This window comes from Pleuronectes platessa, chromosome 21, assembly GCF_947347685.1.
Source record: "Pleuronectes platessa chromosome 21, fPlePla1.1, whole genome shotgun sequence".
NCBI classification, from domain to species: domain Eukaryota; kingdom Metazoa; phylum Chordata; class Actinopteri; order Pleuronectiformes; family Pleuronectidae; genus Pleuronectes; species Pleuronectes platessa.
The window spans coordinates 8,545,799-8,560,489 of record NC_070646.1 but is presented as its reverse complement, the minus strand read 5'-3'; the positions used below and the strand labels follow the sequence as shown (position 1 = coordinate 8,560,489).

The following is a 14,691-nucleotide window of genomic DNA, read 5'->3' as shown; positions in this document are numbered from 1 at the left end:
ATCTTATAAAGAACAAAAACAAAAGTGTTTAAGATTATGACCGCAAATAGCACCAACGCATTGAAGTGCAGGCAGGACATACAATCATGCAAGTCTTGTATTCACCCAGCAGTTGTCCCCATTAAATTAGGCAAAGTCATAAAATACGAGTGTCTAAAGTTTTTTACTTCTCAGTAAGTTTGAGGACAGCGTCACTGGGGATTGTCGTTTGGTGAAACACATGTTTTGCATAACTCTGAAACTACTGACCAGTGTCCAATAAAACTCCAGGTGTGAACTGGAGAACTTTTTCACAATACATCACAGATTTACAGTTTGCAATATTTAAACCAGTCGGTGTCCAATATAACCAACCAGTAGGTGTCCCATATAACCATAGCACTAGTTTACAGCCACATTTTTTGCAGTTATTAGGCCCGAGCACTGACAGGCACTGACAGACAATCAGTTGAAATTGTAAGGATTATTATTATTATTTTTCAGGCAAATGAATTGTCTTTTTGAGGGCTTTAATATGCTCAAATTCTTATCAAAATTCTTATCAGAAAATTTGAAAGTGGTGAAAAATTACTTTTGGTCTTTGTAAGTTATAGATTAATCATTGGATAACATTTATCATGTTACAGCAGGAAAGAGGGAATAGTGATATATACACTCAGTTAAGGTAATAAACATATTTTAAAAAAACACAACATATAAGGAACTAGAGAAATATAAATAAGTACAATATGAACAAACATGTAATGTACAATATAAATGTATCAAATATAATTAGATTCCTGTCATTGACTTTAAAGACCTGTAAACTGTTATCAGTTTTTTGTAGTTGTGGATCATAATTGTTGGTGGGAATTTGTATATAATTGTGCAGTTCAACATCCATTTTGCGCTGTACTTTCTTTATCCTGTGGCGTGCGCCGGTCTGTGCGCGCTCATGTGACATCACGGCTGGGATTGGCTCACCCTGACTGACTGGGTTGGAGAGGGAGACTCCTCGACAGGCTACACACACAGGGAAGAGGAGACTGAGAGACGGACGGAGTAGTTTCCATCAGCCACGGAGCTGCGCGCACGCAGGGCCACCTCCACTCCGTGCCAACCACACCCGCCCCGGGGGGAACATGGGAGACTGTGACCCCCTCTCCCCTCCTCCCCAAGAGTCCAAACTCCTCTTTGGAAGGGGGGATGGACTGTGAAGAGGACTTTTAGTTGAGGTGACCCATTGGCGAGATGAAGTTTGGGAAGAGCATCTGCGTGCTCAACGTAGGGGGAACCCGCTACGCCTTCACCCGTGAGGTGATCAAGGATTTCCCTCTCCGGCGCGTCAGTCGCCTGCATGCATGCGCATCAGAGAAAGAAGTGCTGGAGCTGTGCGACGACTACGACCGGGACAGGAATGAGTTTTTCTTCGACCGCCACGCTCAGGCTTTCGTGTTCATCATGCTGTACGTGCGCTCCGGTACTCTCCGCTTCGTCCCCGGAGTGTGTGAGCTCTCCTTCTACACGGAGATGCTCTACTGGGGGCTGGAGAGCGCGCACCTGGAGTTTTGCTGCCAGAAGCGCCTGGACGACAGATTGTCCGAGATCGGACTGGACACTTTGTCCGAGGAGGACATCGGAGTGTCCGGGGACGAGAGCCTGGGCGAGTCGGTGCAGCGGCCCGCGCTCACGGGTCGAGCTCTGTGGCTGGAGAGGATGCGCAAGACTTTCGAGGAGCCCAACTCGTCGCTTGTTGCGCAGCTGGTGGCCTCGGTGTCCGTGATCTTTGTGATGGTTTCTATGATCATGCTGTGTGCCAGCACCCTTCCGGACTGGGATACAGCCAAGAGAACCACTGTGGACGAGCACAGGTAAGCGTTAGTTAAGGTCCAGTTAAGTTTAGAGCAGGAGAGGGGACACAGAGCGAAGGGAGACTGGTGCGTAAAGCTGCTAAATCATGTCAAGGATGCGTGCCTATCACGATAAAAGACCTTATGAATAAATGAACACCCTCATAATCACTTGAGAATCTCATGCCAACGCCTGCGTGCATTAGGCAGCGGTCAAACTCGCTCTCTCCATTTATTTCCCAGAAGGTTGGCACAGGCATTGAAGGGGTTGCTTTTTGTAATCCTACTGTGATGTGACCGTTTTCATACACATCAAAACCACCATCTTCTTTCGTGCAGTTTATTTAGTAAACATGCATTCGTTATTTGCAGATAATGTGTCCTTGTGCTTTGTGACCGGATGCTTACCAAGTGAATACCAGCCTGATGACAAGTGGGAGACTGTATCCTCATATGTCAGACCAGTTCCCAGGGAAGCAAATCAATAACCGATCCATATTATCTACAAAAATTGCAGTGTTAATTATTAAAAGGAAATAAACAACCCTGCTCTGCACAATCACTTTCTTAATTGGCGTGGTTAATTTACAATGCACAGTTCACAAGGAGAGCAAACATGTCAGATAAATGCCAGATTCGTAATCTTACAGCGGATAATGAGGGCGATAGCAGAGGTGCAGGGAATATTAAAGCAAACAAATGAATAAGGACTCAAGCCACTTACAGTAATCCCCTTCTCTCTGAGTGCTGTGTTTGGATGGTTATTTCTGCTTCATTTTCCTTATGCACCTCTCTTTCCACATGATTTTGACCTGTTCTCAGCTGCTGTGCTAACTGAGGCGGCCTCTCTCTATATAAGGCTGGGTTATGTTCACTCAGGGTGGACATGGTTTTGAGTTTTGGAACCATTACAGTGGTTAGGTAATCGTCTAAAAGTGCAGTTTGTGCTCGGGGGTCAAAATGATTCCAATGTAGTTTCATGCCAGTAGATGATGCAATTCTCCCGGTCGCTGTATAATTTGGTTTTGGTGTAAATGCTCTGATGGAGTTATCCTCATCCATGGCTCTGTGGTGTTTGCTCGGCCTGGCTGCTTAAATATACACAGCATCTCACTCTAATTCACTCTGATTTCCTTAATCAATGGGATAATCGTAGCTTGTTTGTGTCACACTCTCAGGAGGGTTTATGATTTCTCCCTCTGTGCGGTCTCCGGGCTGTTTTTTCTCCTCCTCCTTCCTTATTGTTTACTTAACTTGTGTCATCACTGAACTGCGTCTGATTTCGTCCCTTGTTCCCATAATTTACGTGACCCCTGCTTTTCTCCCTTCTTCCTCATATTTACCGTTTGACAAACAGTGTTTCATATCATCCATATATCTCTGTAGCGCCTCTGCCATTTCCTGTTTACACTCATTTTTCTCCTCTGCTCTCTCCCCTGTAGGATAGTGGAGGCCGTGTGTATGGGCTGGTTTACAGCGGAATGCATAGTGCGTTTTCTTGTAGCCAAGGACAAGTGGGAATTTCTCCGCCGGCCACTGAACATCATCGATGTGATTGCCATCACCCCCTACTATGTCACCATGGTAATGGCCCGGGCAGGGATGCCGGCTGCTGGGCTCGGGGTTGCTGGGGTGGTACTGCGGGTGCTGAGGATGATGCGAGTGTTCTGGCTCATGAAGCTTGCCAGACACTTCCTGGGCCTGCAGACTCTGGGGATGACGCTCAGGCGCTGCTACCGGGAGATGGTCATGCTGATGGTGTTTGTCTTCGTCGCCATGGCGATATACAGCGCTCTGGCCCAGCTGCTGGAGTACGGCTTGGACTTGGGCACGCAGAACCCCGACTACGCCAGCATCCCAGCGGCTGCCTGGTGGGTCATCATCTCCATGACCACGGTGGGGTACGGGGACGTGTACCCCGTGACAGTTGGAGGACGGGTGCTCGGGGGAATGTGCGTGGTCAGTGGGATCGTACTCCTGGCGCTGCCCATCACGTTCATCTACCACAGTTTTGTACAGTGCTACAGTGAACTCAAACTCCGATCTGCCAGATATGCACGCACCATGTCAAAGGAAGTGCTGCAATAAATTTGTACCAAACATCCACAGCGCTGCCTTCATCAGAAAGAAACTCGACAAAGACAATCTGCTGATCCCAACGTGAAATATTGACAAAATACGTTCCCTGCTCCAGTCACGTTGGATTTTATTGGGCTTGTCTAGCACCTGCTTGTTTTGTTGTTAATCTCAAATCATCTTCCTCAACCAGCTATCTCTGCGCCTGTCTCATTAACAGCACAGTTTGAACAGTAGAATAGGAATACGCAAATAATTATTTATTAAACACACACAGGCAAGGTCAATCCACTTTTGACAGTGGCTGCTGTTGACACTGTATTCCCATGGTTACAGCATTGGCAAAGACGGCTGCTGCTTTGTGCCGCGCCGAGGTCCCTGCGTATGCATGTAATGTGTGTGTTTGTCTGCCCGTCAGCCTTTCACTTTTGTTTTCGCTTAGAACCCAGATGGCACAAATTACACAAGATTCATGTGTGACCTAGATGCATTCGGCTAAACCTGGGAAATATTGTGAAAGAGCGAACAGGTGAGAGCAAAGTGAGGACGGAGAAGGGGTATACAGAGGGCTTAGGGTGTAGGAGTAGCTTAAGCCATGGATAATTGAATATGGAGCCAGGTCAGCAAGCACTACAGGGTGGCAGACCAATACAGCAGTGACAGATATCACAGGGCAGATGGAGCGTGAAATGCACGATAAAGGATCATGGGACTAAAATGATAGAGATGACTGGATGTTGAGCTAGACTGAGCACACGCTGAGGAGACGGGCCGCAGCGTGTTGCTTCTGAATTAAGGCAGTTTGTATTTCTGTGTCTCCAAGGCAACCCCATCCTCCAGCATGTCAATCATAATGGTGAGTGATTTGTGTGCACCCAGATAGGCCACATCCTGCCACCCCGCTGGCTGGCGTGCAGCATGTTAAGCCTGTGATTATTGGGAATAAATCACATTTCTAAAAAAAGAAAAGAGTAGAGAAAGAGAGGAGTGCACTCACAGACAACGGTTTTATGGTTTTCGCGATTCAGACATGTTTGCAATGGCCCTGGTTTGCCAAAATGATATGATTTGTTGAAGAGACACATGATCCAAACAAACAAGTCAACACCTCGCCCACACAACAGTCTCTCTCTGGAGCTCCTCTCCTCTTCCCCCTGATGCCATCAACCACCCTCCACACGGACACACACATGCATGCACGCACACATGCACACACGCACACACACTAAGTCAGTTTGAGTCTATTCATTCAAATTAATGTCTACATTTGTTTACAATGTATTTTGGACCGTACATATCTCAGTGTCCTTGTTGTGTTGTCAACGTGTTTTTAAGTAGTATTGCAATCAAAAAATGAAGGATGATCAATATTTTGTTGCCCATCTTATTTTTGCCAAGCTAGATTAAACAAATGTATCAAAACTTTTTCATCCTTAGGTTATGTAACTTTAATTAACTTGATCAATGTATGAGGTTTTATAATAAAATGACTCTGTGTGAAATGTCTCTGAATGTGTCATCCCCTATTTCAAATCATATTTTAATATAAATACTGTAAAATGTACAGTTTTGTAATAATTCTTAAGGGATTTCACATATTCCTAACTTAAAATAATCCTAATTAGTTTCACGGTATGAGCCAAAGATGTGATGAAGACATTTTGGGCAGAGGATCTTTCACAGGTCCTGATGTGATGATGTACAGTTTACACCTCCGGGCCTCACGTGGGCAGAGGAACATAACATCCAGTGTGAGGAACACCTGAGCCCACTGGCAGTGAACTTGTCAGAATTTTACTGGGCAAGTGTTGTTTCAATATATTCTTCACAAAATACTATTTTAGAGATAATAACGATATTTCAGTGATATATACGTATAAAATCAATAACGTGTCAAGACAGTGCAACTAAATATCCAATTAGTTGATTTGGGTCAATTAATGGAGGCCTCTTCATGTTTTATATTTCTTCACTTGTTTATTTTGGGGCCTCCTTTAGTTTGTTTGGATCTAATATATATATATATAGCATATATAACATTACAATTTAAGATAGCTTAACTTAAGTTTGAACTTGTCAGAATGGTGTTGTAGGTATTATAAAGATGAATTACGAATAGCCATATTTGAATTTTAGATATCCGAATCTGGAACTATCATCATAAGTATGTTGAAGAAGTCATCACTATAAATAGACACTGAATATAAAGGCTAAAAAAAATGAATAATAATAGTAGTAAATACATTTTTTGGGTGTTTTATACTCATTTGCATTTATTTGTCCTTCATCACTGTGATGAGTCACTTACCTGAACAGGAAACACATCACATGATCCAATGAGTTAATCCATCTTCAGACATGTACTTCACATATCGAATTGATCTCATCAGAGATCGACATAAACGCCTCTGACGCAATCCGATCCCTCACTTATGGTATCAACACAGCTCAGACCGTTAATATTGTGTATATCTATAGGGGTGAGGGTATATACATGGGGTGAGGGTTTATCTATAGGGGTGAGGGGTTTAATCTATGGGGTGATTGTATATTTATGGCGTGAGTGTTTCTCTATGGGCGAGGATATATATATAGGGTGAGGGTATCTCTATGGGTGAAGGTTTATCTATGGGGGAGAGTATATAAGGGTGAGGGGTTTATCTATAAGGGTTAGTGTATATCTGAAGAGGCGGTGGACTATAGTGGCAGAAACTTGGACTATGGGCAGAAAAGGTCTCTGGTTCGTCTCTGACTCGACTCCACGGAGAAACAACAAAAAGATGAACCTGGATTGATCTGTCCAAAAATTCAAGTGGATTCTCCCTACCCTGTCTAGTGCCCCTGAGCAAGGCACCTTACTCCCCCAACATCTGCTCCCCGGGTGCCGTACATGGTCGCTCACTGCTCTGTGTGTCCTGCACCAGATGGGTCAAAAGCAGAGGTTAAATTCCCCTACCTGCATGAGTGTGCCTGTGCATGTGTTTGGGACATCTTAATCTTAATCTTAAGGGTGAGTGTTTCTCTATAGGGGTGAGTGTATATCTATGGGGTCAGTGTATATCTATGAGGTGAGTGTTTATCTATAAGGGTGAGTGTTTATCTATGGGGTGAGGGTATATCTATAAGGGTGAGTTTTTATCTATAAGGGTGAGTGTTTATCTATGGAATGAGGGTTTATATATGATTCAACAGCCCGCCACTTGAATTTTGAACGGGCGGAAAGGAGGCCGCCTCACGCCCTACGTCACTTTCAGTCGACGGCCGCAGCAGGAAGACCCTTTCACGGGAGTTTTGGTAGCTTCGAACCCGCGGACGAAACATCCCCACGTCCTACAGCAGTAAAATGTACTACAAGTTCAGCGGCATCACCCAGAAACTGACGGGATCGCCTCCCACGGCCGCCTACAGCCCCCAGGTAAGACCTGGAAGACGAGACCCAGCGAGCCGGTAGCCACAAAGCGATGACCTTCATATCACCATGTTGGATTATTTTCCTTCGTGTTTCAACCGGCGTTTAAAACAAACTTAAAGACACTTCAAGATCCTTCAAAAGCAGTTAAATTGATTATTTAGCTTCTTAATAGCCACACGTGATGAAAAAGTAAACGGTAATATTATTATTTACATTGTTCTGTATCATATTACATGGTACTGTGAGCTAACTTCCTCTCACATCTTCAGTTTAGTTACTTCAGCCGTCTTGTTATCTGAATCTTTCATATAAAGTCCCTTTTATTTTTATATGAAGCAATATAGCGTCTTTATAACGTCCAGGAGAAACCACACAGATCGAGGCTGTGGCCTTTTCTTGTCTCCTACTCTCTCTCCTTGTCAGATTCAGTTCCCATTCTCCATTACCGCCTCAACACCAAATCCTTATTTCACCTTTATCCTGGAAGATAACCTCCTGAATGCGGACGTGGCCGACCTGCGACTTAACAGCCAATTTTCTATATTCAATGGCCTGTCAGAGCTTCGACCAGACGTGACCTTTATTATCTCTCCCCTGTCCTTTTGAGTGCTTGTTATTTTGATGACAGTGGTTCAGGCGGCCTTCGAGCTCCTCTGCGTTGTATGAAGAAAATTGAACCTCATCAAATTGGCAAATACGTTTATCAGCCTTTTCAACCTTGTGGTGCAGTGTATTCATACGGCTGTAACCTACACCCTTTGTATTTATAATTGTGTTAAATGTCAGATATTATTGGATATTAGTTAATAATATCAATCCCAGCTTCTCCAAGTCCGTGGTGATGAAATAAATAGATCAATAGTTGCAGCTCGTGTTTTTTCACTTTTTCTAGTGCTTGGTGATAAAACAACAACAACAACAACAATCATTACAGTGTCATTTTCATATATAACACAAATTCAGCATATTGATATATTGCTTATGCATTGTGCAACACCGTAAGGAGATTTAACATAAATAATCAACCTTAGATTTGAAAAATGTTTCTAAACATGGCTTTTGAACTTAAAATAATTGATAATGTGACATTTATCATGATAATTATCCATTTTGACTGATGCTACATTCGTTTTTCTTTATAACCTTATTGTTCACTTAGCCGTTCTTTATACTTTCTCCTCACGGTGATGGAAAACTGTCTTTTACTCCCCTACATTTATTTAACACCTTGATTTACTTTTTCAGATGAAGGTTTTCTACAGAAAATAGTGCAAACTTGCTTTTGAGATTGAACTAAACTAGAGTAGATCATTTAACAGTTCAGATCATCATGTGCTTTATTTATACTGAAAACTGTAATCAGGTCAAGACAGTTAGGTTACATGGTTTGTTCTTTATTCACGTGCTCCTTGTTTCCAGTAAAGGCATAATAATCCTGGTCCATACGAACACACCTGAAAACAAATGTGCACTTTCTTCTCATCTAGTATCATACAACCTTAAAGTTCACATTCTAAAATGGAGTCAGCAGTATTTTCCAACTTCTCTATTTAAGGTGCTTGAAAACTGGTACTTGCATGGATGTAGTCTTGGATATATGCCAGGCTTAGTATCTAATCAAACCAGCCCAACTTTTACAACAGATCTGATCTCTTGTTAACAATTGGAATAAAACAGTAACTTGGCACATGCAGGAAGAAAATATTTACAAAATACACTGTGCGCCAACTCTGTGTAGAATCGTCGTTACATGCATTATGGAGGTTAATGAAACTGAAAGATTATTTGTTACATTAGTTAAGTAATGCTGGATCAACACCATGCATTGGTGGTGTTTGTATCATCACTTTAAGAACTGTTACACCCCTTTGATAACCAGGATTCTGCTGTTCAGAGCTGTAGTAATTTTCATAGTAAGCCGTCCTGAGATCAGGTGTCGTGGTTGTTCACTCTGACCTCAACTAAAGATGTTAAATAGATTTCCCAGCCCATAAAATCATCAACAAACCATCAAATCACAGGTAGGCTGATGCTAGTGATAAATATCCAAGCATTATGAAACTGAGCGGTGAATGTGATAGCTGTCTTATATCTAACTGCGCTTTAATTACGCCCTACTTCACCAGCCACACATTTATAAAGGTGCACTTTTAGTTCAGTCCTTGCTGAAATGACATATCATAATATTCTGCTTCCAGTGCCTCTGTGTTTTCATATGTCAGATTTAATTCCCCTGCTCTCACAGGAGCTTCCTCCATAACAAGCACAATGGGTCTCCTAGCAATTTTCCAAATGATTGGTGGGTGAGAGGCTTTTCCTCCAAGAGAGAATATGAAGCAGGCACACTTGTACTTAATTAAGACCAAGGTGTACCCCCGGGAAATACTCTCAGTATTTACTGTCTGAAAAGTATAAGAGCAGTAGGTAATTTAATCATAATTTCACGACAGTCGTGCACATGAATAGCTAAGGAACATGTCTATGTCAAGAGGGCTGAAGGGTTATAAGTCCTCTGTGTACGGAATGATTTAAAAGACCAAAAAAATAATCGGGCTGTACGTGTCTGGAATGGATTTTAGTTTTTATTTGTCCTTAACTTAAACTTTCCTCCACTTCTCTCTCACTAACTTTATTCCACTGCTGGTTTTCTGCTACTCAAGACTGTGTGTAGTAACGCTGCCTTGTCATAAAATGAGGGAGAAAGGTGAAGATAACATTGCATTATGGAGTGCATTACTTTTTTTTGGTAGAATTTAAGGAACACTTGTTTGGATGCAGCTGATGTGTCAGAGTCGTTGTCATTTTGATATGACATTGCATTTACATGTGAATTGATATGATTAATCGTGCAGCCCCAAAAAATAAACAACTTGAAAACGCACAAGAAAGACCTTAAAATCTACAAGTATAAAATTAGTTAAAAGATCTGGCTACGTTCGACATGATGCTGTGTTGAAGTGCTACTTGAGTTCCTCTTTAATAATCTGAACAGGCACTTGAATAGTCTCACAGGGATCATTTTAAAGACGAGCTCAACCACATGCTCGTGTAATTGCTTGGTCTTATGCAGCAGATTTGAGACGGCTCCTACAGAAACTAAATGGGCTTTAAGTTTTACTTAATGTACAGCAGATCAATATAATGACCCTGTAAAAAAAGACTTGATTATAATGAGAACGTTAGCATCTGCATTTACGATACCTTCCGTAGATTTATTTCCAAGTTAGACACTTCTAGAGATGTGAGGTCTCTTGCATGCTCTGGACCTCCCCAATTATTTGGGTATTAAGCAAAATTATTTGAAAAACTGAAAAGTGCTCGGTATTCCCGATGAAATGCACTTGTTTAGGTGGAAATAAGGGAGATAGAAATAAAAAGGTCCTGTCCAGTTTTGTCTCCATGTTCCACGACGAGTCTTGGTGGTTTTCTTTAAGTCTGATGAGCAGGTATTTAAAAAGGCAAACGTCATTTCCTGCTTCCTGCTTGATGTGACTTATTTTTCTGAAATGGAAGCATGGAGGCAGTAAACCCTATCAAACCCTATTAGACTCAAAATATGTCTAAAGTCCCAATTCAGAGACCGTGTCCTCGAATGGAGACGACCGTAGAGCCCGAAACAAAATGAGTTGCTCTGGTCAATGGAGGATTTTCGTGATTTGGGTCACCAGGTTTTCTTGCCTTTACCACTGTCGCCTAGCAACACAGCTGCAGTTGGACATGAAGAGAGCGTTTGAATTCCAATTTGGCTTTTCAACATTTGTACTGTTGGGTTGAGTAAATTAATCAAAATGCATTTTAAATGAACCATGTACAGTATGACATTAAATCACATTTCAAAGCTTTTTATACCACAGAAGAACTTCTGTCAGTCCATCATCAGATGGGTCTAACATGGTTCGGATGCCTGATATTTCCATTTTAAAGTCTAATAATTGGACGTTTTTGTCTTGTTGCTTGCCAGTTCCTTTTATCTCTTTAGAAAAGATGCTGATAAAAGAAGCACAATGAATCCCGGGAAGAAATGTTAGTCTCTGTTGCTCGGCGATAAAATGATTGCAATTGAATTAGCCTCCGAAAATGGGTCTGCCTAGTGACGCTGCTGTGATGGTATCGACCTTAAAAATGTAGCCTCCGGAAGATGTGGCCCCTTAATTGGTACGCAGCTTAAATAAAACTTTTGTCAGAACTGAGACCATTAGTTGTAATAATTTATTCTGACCATTTCTTGTCATTTTTCCAGAAACGATAACAAACCATATCGATACACTTTTTGTCCAGTGTTAACTTTTACTGCTTTTTATATTTTACACAGCTACTTCGGAAAAAACTAAACAATTGAAGACCCTATTCATGGCTTGTGGACATTTGTATTTTAATGCATAAATATCCATGAATTTGACAAGAGCTCTGCATTTTTTTGTGCAGGGGCTTAAACCAGGCGTGCCAGCGGAGGCCCCGACCATGATATTTGCCACACCCACCAAGGTGGTGTCAGAGGCCGGGTCCACGGTGGAGTACCTGGGAGCAAACAAGGTTCATGAGTACCAGAGGTTATTCCAGGTAATGAAATACACAGAACAGAAAACACTTGTACAAGTCTCAGAGTGAATCAGCTTTTGTTCATTTAAAAAAGTGCCCACACGTGGTGTGGGGGTGTTTGGGGTTTCAAAATATGATTCAAAGCCATGAAAACTCATCACCATTAAGCAATGACTGGTATTCAATTCCCCCTTCTCTCTAATGGCATTCTGCTCCCCTCTCCTCACTATTCATCACATAACAGGCAGCGAGAGAAATAAGAGATTCCGAAGTTGGGCAGAGCAATCACTCAGACAAATTGAAAGGACTGTATTGACTGCAGCTGCAGTTTTATAACTTTTTAAAGTATTTATAAGAGAAGGAAAGAGTCAGAGCCTGCACATCACACACCAGAGAATAACTCCTTTTTTTTATAGAATTAATTCCATATTTCAGTTTTTCCAGACAACACTTCAGACAGTTTTCATTCCAAAAACATTAAATTTGTGGTTCTGTGTTAAGATTTGATAATATTGTGTGTGCAGCAGATATAAAACCATCAAGTCTTGGTCTGAAACTGAGTGTTTGTTGCAAAACTAAGCAGTTGAAAAAATGACAGAAAAATAATAAACTAATTTATTCTTCCTTTTCTTTTGTCCCTCAACCCTTCCCTGCCTTCCCGCCTCCCAGTCGCAAGAAGGTGTTCCCGTGCATCTGAAGCGCGGACTTCCTGACCGGCTGCTGTACCGCACCACCATGGCTCTCACCGTAGGAGGAGCTCTGTACTGTCTGGTGGCTCTTTACATGGCCGCCCAGCCCAAAAAATAAGTGACCAACACAAACCCAGGATCTTTGTGACACCTCCCAACGCGCCCGTGCTATAATTCATCGACACGACTCTCCATCTGACCTCGTCATGCCACCTCTTGGGACTTTTAAGATGAGAATTTATCACTTTAAAAAAAAACACACACCGGTGATATCAATGTCTGTCTTCTTTGTAAAAAAAAGTCTAAGTTAATACATTTTATGGGGAAATAAAAGAGAAAGATGTTCTCAAGCACGTCTTTTTTTCCTCTTTTGTTTGTCTTTAACTTTATACCATCTGGATGAAGTACTGAAGCAGCACTCACTGTAGGAGAGGCGTCATTATTGCCAATCATGTGACACATTCACAGGTCATATATAAGCACGTTTGAAACTATAGTGGTTTGCAGCTGCTGCGTCTCCCTCGGCTCCTACGGATGTGAGAATAGAAGCAACATGTAAAGATAGTTATTTTTTTCTGTGCTCCCAGCTTTCTCTCTGAAGCAATAAGCATGATGGAGGCTCCCGTCTGGAACACAGCTGCTGCTCACTTGGCATAAGCATTGTCTCCTACAGGCCTTGGTGTGATGTCAGATGCTCCTCGCCGAGCTTCAGCAGGAGCGAGGCGGTTTCAGACAGACATGTTGGCAGTCTCGCGTCAAGCTGCTGAAACAATCATCAGCTCAGTCTGGTTTGGTGTTGTTTTTTTTCTGATTGGCTTGGGATCATAGGCTCTATATAAAGATTGAACTTTCTTCACTTCATCCAGTTGGAGGATGGAGAGACGGCAGGCTACATTAGCTGTCACGTTGCTTTGTGGGTATTGTTTTGACAGGTTTTGACGATAGTAAGGAGGGAATGATTTTAAATTAAAGTGATATGGAGTGTGATGCTGAGACGTCTATATCCGTCACAAAACGTTTGTTTCACTTGAGGCTCAGTGAGACTGCATTTAGATATGGCTTCAATTTAATATTTAATACATGGTTAATATGCTATTAACATAAAAACCCTCAATATTACACAGAGCATTAACTAAACTATGGATATAGAAAGGATCACAATTCATGCATGTTTCTTTCAAAATACCCTGGATCTCAAAAACACTGGAAAACAAGAGATTTTAAAGTAGATTTATATGAATGGATATCCATAAAAGACCATTTATTAAAATATTGAACCTTCATTTGCTGGTATGAGTCAGCACTGGACCAATAAACAGATTTATTTTTATTTTTGTCAACACCATTGGCTGATTGAGAGAATGGCCTAGTCTAATTGGATTACCGTTAACACCCAGCAGTCAGACTTGTGAATGTGTGGGTTAAGATAAGAGTCTTCCTGATTAAACCGAGGCTAATCTCCATCATCAAGCAATAATATACCAATTATCCCAAACAGCCTCACTCCCATTTCCCCCTCTTATGGCATTGATTGGTGCCATGGAAACACGGTTAAGGGATCAGAGTGACTAACTTTTACCTGATGATGCACTTACAACTGAATAGCATTGTAAGTGTAAAACTAAGACTCTGTTGTTGAGTCTAACTAGCATATTTGGACTCGTGGCCCTTGTCTCACAGGTCTTGTACGTTTTATGATTTTAAAGACGAGAGAAGATTGATGTTCGAGTCGAGCCGGGAACCTTTTAGTTACATGTTCTCATTTCTTCTGTCCCTCGGTTTTTCCGCAGGTAAAAACTGGATCCATCTGTACCTGACACAGAACCAATCTAGAATCAAGACATTCTCTTTCCAAATCAATAAAATTGACATTTAATGTAGTTTTTAAAACGTTTTTCTACAACATTGAAGCAGATTCTAGACAAATGTTTCCAAATCTGACCAAAATAGTCAGAAATCAGCTAAATTGAATGCAAATGAATGCATGTTTCCCCCATCTGAATATTAGTAGGTTTGGCTCATTGAGATAAACAGCAAGGGGCTATCAGTACAGAAGGAGAGTATCAAGAGTCATGGAGAGCTGTTACCACTGTTGTTATATCTATAAGCCAAAGTGATCTCCTTGTGAATAAGAGCATGAAACCTG

General features: G+C 41.8%; 2 protein-coding genes across 2 annotated transcripts; both read left to right on the top strand.

The window, feature by feature from the left end:
* The first annotated feature begins 1,033 nt into the window (after positions 1–1,033).
* On the top strand, positions 1,034–5,296 carry kcng3 (potassium voltage-gated channel, subfamily G, member 3). The gene is made up of 2 exons (XM_053413447.1): positions 1,034–1,850; positions 3,272–5,296. The coding sequence occupies exons 1-2, from the start codon at positions 1,231–1,233 to the stop codon at positions 3,915–3,917; spliced, it is 1,266 nt and encodes a 421-aa protein (XP_053269422.1). The 5' UTR covers positions 1,034–1,230; the 3' UTR covers positions 3,918–5,296.
* Positions 5,297–7,169: 1,873 nt separating this feature from the next.
* Positions 7,170–12,895, top strand: LOC128426535 (cytochrome c oxidase subunit 7A-related protein, mitochondrial). The gene is made up of 3 exons (XM_053413446.1): positions 7,170–7,320; positions 11,743–11,877; positions 12,526–12,895. Exons 1-3 carry the CDS (start codon positions 7,249–7,251, stop codon positions 12,661–12,663), a joined length of 345 nt encoding a protein of 114 aa, XP_053269421.1. The 5' UTR covers positions 7,170–7,248; the 3' UTR covers positions 12,664–12,895.
* Positions 12,896–14,691: the final 1,796 nt, after the last annotated feature.

Bases quoted from the DNA above. Each gene is read 5' to 3' on its own strand.
- LOC128426535 (XM_053413446.1), top strand. From the start codon at position 7,249: ATGTACTACAAGTTCAGCGGCATCACCCAGAAACTGACGGGATCGCCT. The intron at 7,321-11,742 runs GTAAGACCTGGA...TTTTTTGTGCAG, and splicing joins CGGCCGCCTACAGCCCCCAG to GGGCTTAAACCAGGCGTGCC. The intron at 11,878-12,525 runs GTAATGAAATAC...CCCGCCTCCCAG, and splicing joins AGTACCAGAGGTTATTCCAG to TCGCAAGAAGGTGTTCCCGT.
- kcng3 (XM_053413447.1), top strand. From the start codon at position 1,231: ATGAAGTTTGGGAAGAGCATCTGCGTGCTCAACGTAGGGGGAACCCGC. The intron at 1,851-3,271 runs GTAAGCGTTAGT...TCTCCCCTGTAG, and splicing joins ACCACTGTGGACGAGCACAG to GATAGTGGAGGCCGTGTGTA.